Source organism: Python bivittatus, unplaced genomic scaffold (genome assembly GCF_059951505.1).
Source record: "Python bivittatus isolate LINGU-HERP-01145 unplaced genomic scaffold, Pbiv_v1 ctg000690_np1212, whole genome shotgun sequence".
Classification (NCBI taxonomy): Eukaryota; Metazoa; Chordata; class Lepidosauria; order Squamata; family Pythonidae; genus Python; species Python bivittatus.
In genome coordinates, this window is record NW_028277096.1 from 12,189,324 (window position 1) to 12,206,512 (window position 17,189).

Sequence of the window (17,189 nt, forward strand, 5' to 3'; positions counted from 1 at the left end):
ATTGTCCTAAATGCCAGCATTGGTTGCAAAGTTACTTTTTCAAAAGCATTGTAATTGCAAAAGGTCGCTATCCCAGGCAGGCACTAAGCGAGGACTACTTGTATAAGTCAGCCGGTAGAAGTGATGGCTTTCTGAATACCAAATGCTTATGAGCAAAACAGGCCAGGAGGAAAGTAACCAGGATATTTTTCTCAAGGACGGCAACACTAGCCACCCTGTCACTTTTCCTTTAGGCGAGACAGAGCCACATATGTCTCATGAACTACCCATGAAACAGATTGGAAAGAGTGAAAGGTGGAAGTGCTACCTCTCAAGGAAGCATAAATCAGAGGATAAATAACAAGGCATCAGTATGTGCAATCACAGATCCCTTGGTGTCTGCCAAGATTCCTGCCCCACCCCATTTCATTAATTTTTTAAAGATATTATTTTAATTAAAAAACATAATAAATGGGAAGCTGGCATACTGCTATGCGCACTGGCAGCCTTGACCATCTTGTCTATTTACAAAAAATGCAGTGGCCCATAAAAGCATCCTCAGGAAATAAAAACAGAGCTTGGCTGGGTAAGTGCCACCTGCCCAGGAAAAGAAAGGAAAAGAAAAACTCAAGTAAGTGTGCTACCTAAAGAGTTCCAAAATAAGGAGCTATTGTAAGATTAATCATGTCAGAACATAAATAGCAATTTATTAGAATACATGCTATGTGTCCAACCTGTTTAATTAATATATTCATTCTAAGCCAGCTGTTTTTAGAATTCATAGGCAAGTTTCTCTCCCAGTTAATGAAACTAAATCTATTTTTATGACTAGCAGATTTCAAGAGTGCTTCACTCTGTCTAACGATAGGGCTGACGCAGAAAACCTGGCCTGTCTGGAACATGCCCTCATCCATTATCTCCCATCCACTGAGACTGTCAGCAGAGGTGCTGTTGAGAATGAAAACCTAAGAGAGTGTATTGTGCCCATGGTGATGCAGGAAAAGGTGGCGTTGTAAAATGGCTTCATCCCCGAGGCACCAAACGGATGCTTCTCACCATGGCTGGCTATCTGTCCTCCCAGGTTATGCTCCAGTCTCTGGGCACAAATCATCCACGTGGTTAGACTTTGTGCCAGATGTTCTGCTAAATGTCCTGTTGGTTTTTTTGCCCTCCTCACACTGCAAGGTTTTGTTAAAGGCTAGGATATGCTTTCTGGGCCAGCCCTGTCATTAGATGGAGCAGTATTTCTCAACCTTGGCAACTTTAAGATTTGTGGACTTCAACTCCCAGAATTCTCCAGCCAGCATGTCATTAGACAGTGTTTCTCAGCCTTAGCAACAGCCCTGTCATAAAAGTAAATCTTACCACTAGCATTTATCATATTTGTCCTTGATCTCTGATTTGTAATTAATCCTGAAAAATTGTCACCCCAGGAAAAGTGTTGCAATCTGCTAGAGTATACCCCTCTCCTTTTCCTTCCTGTTTTCTAGGAAAACAGGTTTGGCTTTGAATTATCATTTCCATCCTAGGAAGTTGTTGCTGCTTTTGCAGGTGCAAGGGCTGGGGTCTTCTCCTGCAAGGGAAAAACATTCTTGTGTGATAAAAAAATACTTTTGGAGAGTTAGGGTTAATTTTGCAGTTGGGATGACTTGCATGTTATTTTAATCTGCAGCCTCCTCACACCACCTTCTCTTTAAAGGAGTGTATTTCCCTGAACTTCCCTTTGATAGAATTATTCATCCGGGCAAAAGAAGAACATAGGATATCCTTAGCCAAGATCCCAGGGATTATTATGGGATCATATATATATTAACCTTACACTCAGCAGATATCTCTCTCTGTGGCAATAGTTCACCAGGTTTCCAGGCAAAGGGTTTTACCCAGCCTAGCAGTCCCATCTGATTTTCAGCACAGTTGACTGACACTTGAAGCTTTTCTGTGCCAAAAATGGGCTCTAGCTTCTGAAAGGTAAAGGGTTTGGTGGGAGGCCATGTGCTCTGCATGCCAAAAGTCCTAAGTTCAACCCATGGCATTTTAAATCCCAAGCAGTACTGAAGTGGAACCGCAGGACTTTTTTTTTTAGTTCTTATTGTTATAAAGGCTGTCCTTTGTGAATTTATCTTCACAGTAGCTAGAAAGGAGCCTGCCCACCTTTTCTCAGCAACACTATATTGTTGTGAGTTGCTCCTGTTGCTATACAAAGTATTTGGGGATGGCTTGATCATGAATGGACAGATAAGACCCTGACTTCAAAACTGGCCAGGATGAAAAGTGCTATTTTGGGTGAAGTTGTATCCAGGTCTGTCCATTTTTCAGATAGTCTTTGATACCATAGGCGAGGGGGTGGAGTTTATTAGGCACACTATGTCTGCACTAGGGGACGCGGTGGCGCAGCGGCTTAATGACGCTGAAAGTTGCCGGCCAGAAATGGCTGACACTTCGGCGGTTCGAGTCCAGCCTTCACGTTAAACAGGGTGAGCTCCTGTTTCCTCCCCAGTTCCTGTCAACCCAACAGGTCGAAAACTCACGCGAGTAGATAAATGGGGACTCTCACTCCGGTGGGAGGAAAAATGCTGGCGGCGCCTTGCAAAAGGAGCCAGGAGCAGTTGCCGGTAAGCGCGAAACCGCGCTCGCCCGAAAAGGGCACGAAGCAAAGGAAGCCCCGCCTCCTGCGCTTGCCAGCTGGGCTCTGCTCTAGGAAGGAGGCTCTGGCAAACCACTTCCGAAACACCTTGCCTTGAAAACTGTAAGGACTCGTCCAAGCAGTCACTGCAGGGTCGGTAATGACTGAGTGCAGACCAAAAAAAAAAAAAATGTCTCCATTGCAGGCATCCAACCACTAGATGGGAGCAAAGAGGGTATTCTCTCTCTTTGCTGCCATCTAGTGGCACCTTGATTCTTTAAAGTTTTATATTAGGTACAGTGGTACCTCGGGTCATGAACTTAATTCGTTCCACGACTCTGGTCGCAACCCGAATTGGTCGCGACCCGAATCAAATTTTCCCATAAGGTTCAATGTAAATATGGTTAATCCGTTCTGACCCCTACGAATGTGGTTGCCAACCGATTTTGGTCGCGACCTGAATCAAATTTTCCCATAACGTTCAATGTAAATATGGTTAATCCGTTCTGAACCATATGTATTTTTTTTTTAAACCACAAAAATATGACACAAAGTACAGTACAGTACGCTATGAAGAGAGAGAACGCTAACCTTGCTTGAGGCGACTTCTGGCGTGGAGGACAGGAAGGAGGGTGGGGAGGCGGTTATTGTTTGGAGGGAGAGCCCCCCTCCCTACAGGTAGCCACGACCACGTGGCACAGCAGGGAAAATGGCCGCGGATCCTGTTCATCACCCGATGCGGAGTTCGCAAACGGAAGCAAAATTTTGCGAACGGTGCTGTTCGTGACCCGAATTGGTCATGAACAGAAGCGTTCGTGACCCGAGGTACCACTGTATAACCATATATTGATAAATTGCCTAGGCTATATGGATAGCCACAAAACCTCCCCAAACTCTCATTAAGAGTTGGAAGGTATTTAAGGTTGTTGATGCATCATCATACGAAATGTCTGCCACTGAATGCTTTAAAGATTAATTTGGGTGGGGACTCTCCTCCTCTGACCAATCAACGGGGAATAATAGCCAGTTGCATTAGAACATGAGGGTGAGGAAGTAGATGTGAAACATGATTTGTAGATAAGTAGGTATGGGGCGGGGGGAGAGAAAGAACAAAGATAGGGCTGGTGTATTAGCACTGCAAAAATCCAGACAACTACTAGCTGCCAGCATAGAAATGCAGAAACTCTCATTCCTTGCTGCCACCTTGCAGTCGTCCGGATTTTTGCAACCCAGATGAGGAAGCTCTAAGCCAGTGTTGTCCATACTTGGCCACTTTAAGACGAGTGGACTTCAACTCCCAGAATTCCCCAGCCAGCATGGCTGGCTGGGGAATTCTGGGAGTTGAAGTCCACTCGTCTTAAAGTGGCCAAGTATGGACAACACTGCTCTAAGCAAAAGAAGCCAACAAATTCCAAATCTGCCCCAGTACCATTGGTGTGTGCATGTAAGCTTGCAGTAGGTAGACAGACAGACAAACACTGCTACTGTCATTTTTGAAGTCTCCTATGAGGACTGTTATAATGGGTGCCTGAACTTCCTGGCAGTCTGTCAGCGCTGGTCAAAAAGGTAAGGTAGTAAGTAAGGTGAGAGGTTGGAGAGCTTCTGCCAGACAAAGTGGCCCGTCCTGGGGAAGACAGATAAAACAGTGTAACTCAAGACTCTGCATCTTACTTTGCATTCCTAAGTGACCTTGGCTGATCTTGATAAAATAAACAGGGTTGGAGATGGTTAATTAAATGGGAGATCACCAGGAAATACCAGAGCTGTAGGGTAGATTGTGGAATTGAAAAAAAACATCCTGGAAGAAGACAATGGCAAGCCACTTCCATACTGTTGCCAAGAAAACTGCATAAATCACCAGGGCTCTGCTGCCCCCACTGATAAGCCCATTCATTATTCACTCTTTCAGGGCCCCTCAACTTTACTGGTAGTTTGCCAGAAGCTCCCTTCTCAATCTTGGACTGAATGTGATTTATGTAATCTTCTGGGTAGGCCTTAAATTGTACTGGTACCTGAGGGGAAGAAGCCCTGCCTTTGCTGAATGTATTTCATGAAACTGGGTTTTCGATAAGACTGTAATGTCCTTTTTTATGTTTTGCATTCGGTCAGACCCAGCTATTGAGCTCCTCCTCTAGAAATGGTTAGCTTGTTGGCGGCTGAAAAGTTATAAATAGATCTAAAGTAATAAAAGGTTCAGCTCTGTGACTTTGGGGCAGAGGGTTGACTATTGCTGTGAGGCTCAATGGTATGAAAGATGAGAATGACGCTTGAATATTCAAAGTGTTCCAGATGGTATTTCTGACCATGCTGATTATTCTCTTTTACATTGCTGTCCTGATCATCTGCTCATTCCAGTCTCCTTCGGCTTGCATGTTTCAGAGAGAATTGGTTTCCCAATACAACTCAATAAAATTGGGTTTTTTTAAAAATAATCCTCAGGTTATTGCAGGGTTCAAGGCTATATTGAACCAAGCTGCACAGCTGCCTATTCTCACCCTTAAAAAGACACAAAGAGGCAAATTTCTCTCTACGGTCTTGGATCTTTTTCTTTCCTTCAATATCAATTCATCAGGAAAGAGAAGCATATCCACAGCTGGAGGAAGATGAGGCATCAGATTTCCTGATACCTTTTCATCTAGAAGAGGCCTGATAGGGAGAGAGAGGTGATTGCAAAGGAATTAACAATCACAGCAGTGGAGGCTTGGTCTGCCCTTGCCAATGTTCACATCAAGAGCCCCTGATCACCTTCTGAGAAACGCAGTTGGGGATTGATGAGTAGGCCCAGTAATTCTCAGTATAATTCCCACAAACAAGTAGCTGTGAGATAACCTCTTAAAACCCAAACCACATTCAGGAGAACAATTTCAAGAGTGAATTTGAATTTCAGCCTCCCTCAAACCTGAGGGAAATCTTCATCCTAATGTCTTGAGAGAACCTTCACAAATCACAAAACGTTTCATGATTAACTGTTTAAACCCTTTCTGCTTTTGGGGGTGGGGTGGAAATCAAGCTCCCTCTCCCCCTTTTGCTTTATTTTATTTTTATGTCAAGGAAATCAAGAGCACCTTTAAATATCCTGACACAGAACTAGGTTGCCGGTTGACTGGCATCTCTCAGGGTGGAAAAAACTGAGCCGGCATTCATGGGTAGCAGTGCGTGAAGGAATCCATGAAGCCTGGGGAAGATGAACTGTTTTTTTTACTGTCTCATATAATTAAAAAGAGAGTGCAAGAGAAATTCCAAGCACACACATGTGCATACATGCACACCCACCCACCCACACCACACCACAAAATAACTGGGAGAAATTTGGAAAAGAAAAAAAAACCAGCAGCCCACCTGTATCAGGGTGGGTCTGACCACTGAAAACAGAAATAGATACAGAGAAATCCATCCTGTCTGGATAATTAAACCTTTCCTGTTCTTTCACCACAATTGCAATGAAACAGACGTGTTGTTCATTCTTCATTCCAAACTATGATTCCAAAGCTGTCACTTTCAATTGGAAGGGCGTATGTTATTTTACTTATTTTTATTCACCTGCCCTTTTGGCTGGTATTTTGGAACCGGCAAAAGCACACCCAATTGCGCATAGGAAACAGAGTCTTTAAAGGTGCCATTTTAAAAAGGTTCCTGTGTGACCTGTCTCCGAAAGAGATCATCTTTTGTGGGGCAAGGCTACAAAATGAACTTCTGAACTGAAGTTACTTCTCTGTTTCGTTCCCTGTTTTTGTCCTTAAAGACTTCCATTCTGAAAAGAAGATGTAGCCTTTGCAAGTTGTTTGAGGGACGCTAGAGAAATGTATGGCCCTTTCCTAAAAGTCATCACCATTCTGAAGTTGTGTAATGTAAAATGTGCATTGGGTGTGCTGCAAGGCTAACTTTGGTGACACATTGCTGTTAAACCTGAATTATAGATAGACCTGAGAATGTTGGATCATGTGGAAGGGAAATAATAATTGTCAGGGCCCAATAATTCAGGATTAAAGTTGATACCTTCTGTATGCAATCAATAGCTGCATTTTGTTTCTGGTCCGTTTCTTTCCTGTCTTTCATGGTGTACATTCTGCTCACTCCTATTTTCCCCCACAACAAACCTGTGAAATAGGTTGGACTGAGAAAGAAATGAATGCATTATATTGAGAAGGCAATAGATGAAGGCAGAGGGGAAGGCTGGGATAACTCATGGGTAGAATTCATGTTTGGCATGCTGAAAGGTCCAGCTTTGTTCCCTTAGATCTCTAGTGAAGACCATCTTAACTGAGAATTTTACCTGCCATTGTAGAGGAGAAATGCATAATTTCTTTGGCTCTAACAGCAGCTTCTCTGTGTGTCCAGAACCACAGACATTCAACTCATGTATGGATTCATTTATGTGCTGTACTGTCACACAAACACACCTGTCTACACACACATGCATATACATATGTGAGCTGTCAATTCTAGACTGCAAGAATCCAGACAACCACCAGAGGCATAGAAATTGCTTAAACATTTGCTTCGATATCTGGATTTTTGCAGCCCACATCTAGTAGCCCTAAGGCATATACAAACCTCCCCTCCAAAGATTCTCATTGAGGAAAGTAATTTTTAGTAGGGTCACTGGTAGCTTAGTGTAATTCTCTCTCTCCAGCCCTGAGTGGGGTTACTCAGGGGGCGTGGAACAGTTTTCAGACTGCTGAGAAACTCTTCGCATTGAGGAAAGTGGTGATTTTAAGCATGGTCATTGGAAGAAGATGTTCAGAAAGTCCTAGACCAGCTGCTTTCTGGCAAATCTGAGCCCTCCCCGTCCTGGTGTCTATCCACTGTTCATATACTGGGAGAAAGTGAGATGCCGTGAATTATATTAGTTGAGCCAGTGAAAATCCCTTTATCTACAAATATAAAGGCTTGGTTAGCAGCTAGTTTTCCCAGTCAGCCACTGTAGCCACTATTCAATAGGTAGCATCCTCTAACAGCCCTCTTCCCCTCCCTCCCTCCCTCTTTCTCTCTCTCTCTTAAAAACATTCTTTAAGACACCAGCAGGTATCTTTTTCCCAAAAGTGTCCAGAGAAAGGGTGGGAAGAAGAGGCCATTTCTGGAACTGTCAGTATCACCAAGGTAACCCTCCATGGGCTCCCTGGTCCAAAGTCTTTCAAACTAGACATCTACCAGTCCTTTTGATCACATAGCTGCATTGGCCCTGCCTATCACACCTGTGTTCCCCTGAACAAAAACCAGGTGAATAAGAATGATATGAATATGGATACGTGGCTGTCACTGTAGCTCAGGAACTTCATCTACCGTGTAGTCCTCATTTAGCAACTGCCTCATTTAGTGACCATTCGCAGTTATGACAGTGATGAAAAAGTAACTTTGTGACCAGTCCTTGGATTTATGATGTTCACAGGTCTGTAAAGCAAAGGAAAGCTGAAGTAAGATTGTAAGCACAGCCGCGGTTTCACTTAGCAACCACTTTGCTTAACAACCAAGTTGCTGGTTCCCAATTGTGGTTGCTAAATCAGGACTACTTGTATGGTTACAGAAATTGATTTCTGCCTAATTAGACTAGATGGCAGGCTTGTACCTTCTCCCCTCCCTCCAATTTCCCTCTACCACCACTCCTCATTTTTTTCTGGTTAAATGGTATGGGCCAGGCTATCTCAAACAAGCACGCACCCCAGTTCTTCGGCCTCCTCCCTCCAAGACTTTTGGGCTATCTGTGGACCTCATAACTAGCATATGGTCTTTCTGGCAGGCTGATAGTCACTGTCTGAACTTTTTACAACTCAGAACTGATATTTTGATGCTGCCATCTGGGTTCTGCCAGCATTTTGTTTTGTCACTTCATTTATTCTTTTGTTCTCAAACTCTTTCCTTTGTTTCTGTAATTGTGCCACCTCCATCCTTAAAATCTCTGTGTTGCCTCTTCTTTTGTTGCACATCAACAAACCATCTAATTAAAAAAGTGACTTCCAGATCTACAAAGAATAGAAAATATATTTAACAGTGATTGCATAGTAAAACACAGCCTCTTTTTAGCCAACAGTGAGTATAAGGTATACAACTATTGTGAGTATCCATTTTCAGTGCTGTCATGACTAAGGTATTGGACTAGGATTAGGGAAACTCAGGTTTAAGTCCATGCTGTGCTCACTTTTACACTGTTACTATTTCTTAGACCAACCATGCCTCTAGGAATTGTTGGAGACATTGGAGGAGGGAGTGCTACATAGGAGGCCTTAAGGAAAGGTGACTTGTAAACATAATGAATAAATACTGTAATAGGTAAAATATATGAATACTGTTTAAATCTGACCATGAATAAGGAAACGACATTTTCCTTTGAGTTATGAATAGCATCTCCAGCATCTGAAGTATTCACGGCCTGTTTGAATGGAAGAGCAGAACCTGTCATGATTTTGAAAGCTCTAATCAATGTCTATCTCAAGAAGTAAAACCAAACTCTTGTCATATCACCCACCAATGCATGCTCATTCTTGGCACAGATCAACATTTCCCAAATTGCTGGCCCCCAGATGGCTATGCTGGGAGTCGCATTCCCAATGCATCTGGAAAGTACCAGGTTAGGGAAACCTGATATAGATGGTTTATATACTTGGTTTTGGACTTTCCCAACCAAGTTTCAAATGTTTGGGAATTGCTGACCCAATCCATCTCTTCCTTTCTATTCTTCTGCAGTTTTCATCTGTAGCTTTATGGTGGCAGCCCCAATATTTGGCTACCTTGGTGACCGTTTCAACAGGAAGATTATTCTTAGCTGTGGGATCTTCTTCTGGTCAGCCATTACCTTCTCCAGCTCCTTCATCACTGAACAGGTAAGAGCTTTGCAGAGGGAATAAGATGTGCTCTGCAGCTGGAGGAGCTGGTCAGGCGACACATGAGCTTTTGGAATGAAGAAGAGGGTGAGGAATTCTGGAGAGGTGTATGGCTCAGGAGGAGATCATCTGTTTTATCATAGGTTCAGTCTCCAGCATTTCCAAGGAAATATAAAGCTCTGGTCAACCACTTGATGTAGATGGTATTACAAATGGGGATGGACAATTAGCCCAGTGGTAAAGGGCCTGCTTTTCACACACAAAACTCAACTTCAGTCACTGGTATCTCCAGCTATACATCAGAAAAATACCTGGCTGAAACCCTACTTTTACCAGTCAGTATAGACAGTAATTGAGCAATGATCTCATTCAGCTCTGGCGCTGTCTCCTGTCTCTGAGAACAGGCAGTTTTCCTGCATGCTAGGTAAATCTTGTGGGAGAACATCTACTTTGCATGAAAAAGATCCCAGCCCTAATCTTTAGCATCGTCAAGCTGGGTTGGGAAAGACAGCCGTGTGAAATCTTGCGAAGTTATTACTAGCAATACTGAACAAGATGGATCTATGATCTGATTTTCTGTGAAACAGATTATTTGGGGGTAATTGCTTAGCAGTAGAATCCTTGTTTTTCATGCAGAGGTTGTAGGGTTTTTAGTATCTCAAAACAGAGTTGGGAAACATGGTTCTAACCCCTGGGTTGCCCACATGGTCAGATCCAAGCCAGTCTTCCAAATTCATGTCAGTTATGTATCAAGTTTCTGGTTGACAAAGGTGTAAGTCAGGAGTAGCCCATTTAGTGCCTTCCAGATGTTTTGAACTAGAATTCTCACCTGTTTCAACCATGTCCTTAGAACATCAGTAAGTTAACTAGATTGTCTACCTTCATAATAGTTTCTTTGCACTTTGCATTTACAAGGTCTCAAATAAGTTGGTATTAGCTGGAAACTGAAAATAAATTAAGCAATCATTCTTCAGCTCCATCAGGAAATGGCCATTGTTCAATGCAAGCTATAATTTGTCCACTTTCTTTCAATTATTTTCTAACAGTTCAAACATAATAACAGGCCTCCAAAGAATGAAGTGGAGCATTGAGATTTGGCCTCTTGGACTTTGGCCGAATATAACAACTTTTAGTGATTTTATGGCCATCCCAGACTGAAAGGAAGTAGTCAGAACATTATGACCTTACAGCGCAAGGAGTCTGAAGTCCACTGTATTAGTAAAGCTTCATGGTGCCAAAAGGAAGGAAGTCTGTTTCTAAGGTGATGCCTAATTTTTGCGGGGGGCGGGTACTAAAAGTAGCATTACCCACCACCATCGTCCAATCTACTGTTTTCAGCAGCTTTCATATGGAAATGCTGTAACCGAAAAGTATCCCCTGGTATACTATAAAAGCAAGACTTTTTAACTAATTATAGGCAATGAGGACATACCGTAGTTCATTCCATTTCTATAACTTGGTGATTCTGGAGGTTCATTCCATTCATTACACAGCTTTCCCAGACCTGCATCATTTATAAGGTGCAAAAGATGCTCCAGTGGACCATTAGACTGAATCTTGGAAGAAGCCCACAACTCCGTATCAGCCTTAGAGGCCCTGCTTGCAAACTTGGCATAATGTTAAGTTAATTTGACAGGGACTAGGCACGGAGCATCTTCACATTGATAACTTATCAGTGAAACTCCCATCTCAGATATAAATATTTTTATCAGCTTTTAAATGGACCCTGACAACCTTTTTTTGGGTTTGATCTGCTTTTGATGATAATATTGAATTGACAGCAAAGAGGCTTGTGCTGCTCTATTTTAAGTGTTTTGTTTGTTATACTGGCCTATATCATTGTTTCAGTTACTGCTTTTATTTAATACAGTAATTGTAAAAGACAAGTTGGGTGTTTTTTTTTTGTATTTTTAATTGTAAACATGAGCTTCCTTGGTAGGACTTGCCCTAGACATTTGCCCTGAGATGATATAAATAAATGAAGTTTGCTCTGTCTGGACATGCCATCTTCCCTGGTAGCATTCATCAAATATTGAAAGTCTGTAAGAGACTATGAATTTATTTTCCGTAGCTCCCAAAGGTAGGACAAGAACCAGTGGGGGGACGCCATACAGAGGGAGATCCAAACTAGAAATAAGGAAGAATTTCCTACTGTGAGAGATATTAAGCAGAGAAATAGCCTGCCTCCTGGAGTCATGGATTCTCTATCACTGGAGTTTATAAAGCAAAGATTGGAGAATCCTTTGTCTGGGGTGATCAAATAAGGATTCCTGTCCTGGTCAGGAGGTTGGACTCTAAGATCTCTATTCCAGCCCGATGATTCTATGGTGACACTAAGATTTAGCCATAATTCTTGATCCTGGGTGTGATCCCACTTTATTCTCACACTCAAGGTTTGGGCTGGGTGTGAAACTTGTCCCCAAATATCTAAGCATTCATACCTTATCTCCCATAACAGCAGTCTTGGTTCCTAGAGAAAAGTGAAAGCAACAGGTGCAGATCATTCAAGTTCATTTTTGTCAGTTTCTTGATCTGCAAATGTGTCAAGTTTGGAAAATCAAACCTGATCTTTTTTAAAGACCACACTAAAATCTGTATGCATTTTTATGCACATTTCTTCATTTTACTTGCAAATTTTGCCTAATGTATACTACTCTTGTCTTCCCAAATAGATCCCATATGGTTCATTATTTCATGAATATATATATTTTTCTGCAAGCTTCTCTTTAATGCACATTTTAAATATTACTCTATTGGTTTGAAAATGCAAAATGAACTAAGGTTGCATTCAGATGTCAAATAAATAAATTTCATCTGTAGCTTCTACAGTTGTAGGCAAACAGAAAAACACCTTGATTCCTCTAGCGCCCACCTGCTCTCTGTCCTTTAACGTACTCTTTTATGAGAATGAGATAGTGAAACAAATTACGCCACCAGGCTGTAAGCGAAAATGCATTGTTTTCTTGCATTAAAATATGCTTTCACACATAATAGCAGCATAGCAAGAACAAACTTCTTGGTGTGTTCTCCACTTACACGGAATTTCTATCTGTGTGTTTTAACCCAAGGTGCTGTTTAAAAATTGTGTCTTCTGCCTTGTTCCATAGTTCTGATTTAGGATTCCATCATTTTATAGAGACCAGATCTCTATAAAGGCAACTCTATCTTTATCAGTGTTTCTCAACCTTGGGAACTTTAAGACATGTGGACTTCAACTCCCAGAATTCCTGGCTTAAAGAACGCATCTTAAAGTTCCCAAGGTTGAGAAACACTGGTCTATATTCTCTCCCTGTCATTAGCATGGGAAGGAAGATGGACACTATAGTTACCATCTTTTTATTCTATTGTATCAGGCTATGCCAAGTATGATATTTTGGAGGCTTAGGTATGGCGTCCTCCAGCAAAGTTCTTTGTATTATACAACCTCATTTGTTCCAGGACCATGCACAGAAGAGGTTGTTTGTGTCCAGTTGTGTTCTTTAGCTGTCACTGCTGTTAGGCCAGAAGCAAAACACTAGCTGCTGGGAACAGAAGCTTACCTGTTTTGAAACTCGGTTGCAGAGGCTAATTAATGCATACCAGGCGAGATGAACCGAAGTTGTGTCAGTGGCTGTGTGGAGTGATTTCCCTCCAGTAGAGGGAAGTTAGCTGTGCTTCATTCATCTCCGCAGACCAACTGCATTCCAGAGATTGTTCGTCTCCCGTCACACCCAGATGGGGAATGGGCAGCTACTTAGCCAGCCTGCCACCTGATCCCACAGGTGAGCTATTTCTATAAAATTAGGGCTGCTGCCTTCCAGGGAGGGGGCGGAAGTGGATGGCCTGTCATTCCCACGGCCGCATTACCTAGCACAAATTATGTCTCCCAAAGGAGACCTGGTTCCCAAGCCCTGCCATTGCACTTATTGGGTCATTCGGCTTTCATGCCCTGTTCATGCCTCCCAGTTTTCCGGTCTGTAAAATGGAGATGAGAGCGGAAGGTTTTTGCAAGGTTTCTTTGTCAGATAAAAAAATTATTAGCCCTTCTGATAGGCAGTGCTGTGGGATAAACACTGAAGATGTGCCACATTGGCCAAACTGGGGATAGACCATTCTGGAACACTCCAGAATGTTCCATTTCCCTACCCTGAATTTTTGGATCAAATTGCTTCTGGTTTGGCAGATTTACTTCTAGAAAGTTCTGAACTACCCCCTCCCACAAAATGACATGGATTGGAGGAATTTTGGCATGGCCCAGAAGGAAATGGAATTTTTTGGAATTCTCTGGAATAATTCATTTCCAGATTGACAAATTTTGCATATCTGAAATGAACACTGCTAGAAATAGTGTGCCTATCCCACTTATGATGCTGGCTTCTTGGGATGACGTCCCCCATTCTGTCAGATGTGTTGAACTACAATTGTTGCTATTCATCGTGCTCACTGGGGTTGATGAGAGTTGTACTTCAGGGGCTCTAGGTTTTGGAAGAGGCACATCAGGACAAATGGCTGGAACAGCTGTAATGTGGTTTCACTGTTGAGGCCATGTCCCTATGTGTCCTTCAGTCCAAGGATGCTTCCCAGGGTGTCAAGGATCATAAAAGGGCTTCTGATGAAAGCAGGTGGAGTCTGTGAACTGTCAGATGAAATGAAGAAAGGATTGCATTTTTTTCTTATTTGCTAAGTGAAAAATGTGGTACATAATCCACACCCTCTTCCCTGTGACAGCCCTTTAAGTATACAAAGACTGCTATCTGTCTCCCCATAAACTTCAGTGGGGAGACATAATAGCAGTCTCCCAATACTTTAAGTACCGTCACAGGGAAAAGGGCGTGAATGTATTCTCCCAAGAGTGGGCTTTACAGAAGGAGATCCAAATTTGAAACAAAGAGGAATTTCCTGATCATGAGACTTATTAAGCACTGAAACAGGCTGTCCCCTGGAGTTGTGAGGACTCCATCACTGCAGGTTTTCAACCAAAGTTGGACAGCCATTTGTGTGAGATGGTGTGAGGATTGTCTTGATCCTGTCTTGGGGTAAGAGTTGGACTTGGACCTCCAAGATCCCTTCCACCTGCAGGAATCCAATAATATGTAATAATATTAAAATGGTATCTAAGAGTGAATGAGTCCCTGAGGTCTCTTCTCAAACAGTCCCTCTATTCCAAGGTAAGGTAAGATGGTTAAGAACTCAAGTTAGGAACCAGAGGGCCCCTAAATTATAAATTGGCTTAGGCCCTCTATCTCAGCTTCTCGTTTATAACATGGTGACAATATTTTTTTTTTATTTAGAAAATTTACATCTTGTTCAAATAAGTCATCATAGTTAAATTTTACGAAAAAAATCTCCCGCATTTTTTATATTCTCATTCAGTCTGATTTGCTTTTGAAATTTGTTTCAAAGGAACGGGGAATTTCAGAGAAACTCATAGGTAGAATGTGGGGTTGCAGGGTGTTTATGAAAGTCTTGTGTTTCGTTATATAATCCTCTCTCCAAATGTCTATAGCAGTGCTTCTCCACCTTGGCAGCTTTAAACCGTGTGAACTTCAACTCCCAGAATTCCCCAGCCAGCATGCTGGCTGGGGAATTCTAGGAGTTGAAGTCCACACAGCTTAAAGTTGCCAAGATTGAGAAATGCTGGTCTGCAGCATCCTTGGCTTTCCATGTTTCCATGCAATTCCAAGGGGGAGATATCATGAAGGAATGCCTCTGGGTGGGGGTGGGGAGCTTTTTTAGATTTGGAAGCAAGGATAGCCTGAGAGACTTCAGGGCAATGGAAGGATGCACAACAGACATCAACACCCAGCAGTAGCATCCTCTGCTATTTTTAACAATAAATGTTCAGAACAAATAAATTCGTAGAAAATCTGAGAAGACGGTAAGAAAGCTCGCTGCGATGGCCAAATTGACTTCTTTGATCAAAGAAAAGTCAATATCTAAGTTTATTGATGACTGGAAACCCCTTATTTATTTATTTTTTATTTATTAAATTTCTCCCCCGCCCATCTCCCCCCCCAATGGGGGACTCTGGGTGGCTCACACAAAACATTAAAACCAAAAATACATATAAATACATAAAACATAAAAATTTAAAAAATATTACTAAAGAAGAAGAGAGTCCAAGAAGATGAAGGATCTGGGGCTGAAGACAGCAGGCTTCTATGGGGCTAGCCATCCCCACACTTGAGGTATTCCCTCCCCACCCCAGGTCAAGTGGCAGAACCAGGTCTTCAAAGCCCTCCAGAAGGCCAGGAGAGAGGGGGCCAATCTCACCTCCGGGGGCAAGATATTCCAAAAAGCGGGGGCTACCACAGAGAAGGCCCGCCTTCTGCACCCCACTAATCCCCACTTATGGACTTTTTGCGTAAAACCAGGGAAAAATGAACATGATTTATGGTTTTGATGATTAGACAGGATAGATTATAGAAAGAAGTTATGTTGTAACCATAGACTAAGAGATAAATTTATAATTGTACTTACTGCTGTAAAGAAGATCAGAAGCTACTTCTTTGTATCTTTTCTTTCTTTTCTATTTTTCTTTTACTTCCCCCCCCTTTCTTGCACTTTTAGCTTTCTCTTTGATCTTTCTTTTTCTTTCTTTTTCTTACTTTATATTAGTTTGTATTCGTTTTTATATTCCTTTTAATATATATATATGTATGAAGACAGTAAGAAAGCAGAAGTGGGTTTTCCCTTTTTCTCAGGAGAAGAAAACTTTTGAGAAATTTCTGCAGATTTCATCACACCATTAGTTGAAATACTCACCTGGTATAATAAACAAAGGTAGCCATAGTGACCATAAGAGAAATTCCAAAACCCCTCTTCAGATAATACAAGATAGAGGGTGCCAAGGAACAGAGCCTTGATGAAGCGGTCATAGTTGCCATCTTGAGTTTTTTGAACCCCCTCCCAATGGATGTCTCTGGGCAGGGCATCATCCTTTGGGCCCAAGGCAGGCTACTAACCGCCTGAGGGGGGTTCAGATCAGGTGGTCTGTTCTGAGCTTTTCCCTACCTGTATTGGGGTCCCTCCCCTGAGTCCCACTTGGCCATGGGTGGCCACACAGTTGTAGTTAAGACATAGCATCCAACTAAGTGGGAAGTGTGAGGAAGAAGGAGGTCTCTCTCTCTCTCTCTCTCACACACACACACACACACACACCCATGAGTACAGATCATGGGCCACGTAGCCAGGAAACCAATATTCCCTCTTTTTCCATTCCACTGTCCACTCAGTAATAAGGTGTTATGAGGCAACATTTTTTCCCCAGACCTCAGGATAGGAAATGAAGCTCTATCATGTCCCCAGAGTATTACCACAGCTTACTGTCTTGAGGTAAGACTTGTTTGTGCCTGCCTAAACAAAAAAAAAAAGGGGGGGGGACCTTAATTTTGAGCTGTCTGTATCTTTAGGGATAAAAATACATACTTAATTATCTTAATGGCTGTGTGTCATAATTCCTCCAACTTCGCCAACCATGGTGCAGCAGAAAGTAAGCAATTTAAAACTTTTGGGCCGTGACCAGCAATGGTTTGGGTTTTCTTCTTGATAGCAAAAATAGGCTAGAAACCCGTAGGGTGTGTCTACACTGCAGAAAAGTCTGGCTAAAAATATTTTGTTGCGTAAGGCAAATGTACAATTTTGCATAAAGAAGCCAACCCAGTTGATAATTGTTTTCTTTCAAAACTGGTGACAAGACAGTATTGTCCATAGTTTCAAAGGGGAGCAGACTTGACACCATGTGGCTTCCTCGACTTTCTCTTCTTCCCATTCTCCACTCCCAAAAAGTA

General features: G+C 42.3%; 1 protein-coding gene across 1 annotated transcript in view; it reads left to right on the forward strand.

Moving 5' to 3' along the window:
- SPNS2 (SPNS lysolipid transporter 2, sphingosine-1-phosphate) overlaps positions 1-17,189 on the forward strand; it is a 113,547-nt gene that overhangs the window by 44,426 nt on the left and 51,932 nt on the right. The window contains exon 3 of the mRNA XM_088152286.1: positions 9,284-9,420. Coding sequence (XP_088008412.1) covers positions 9,284-9,420 — 137 coding nt within the window. The remainder of the gene's footprint in view (positions 1-9,283; positions 9,421-17,189) is intronic.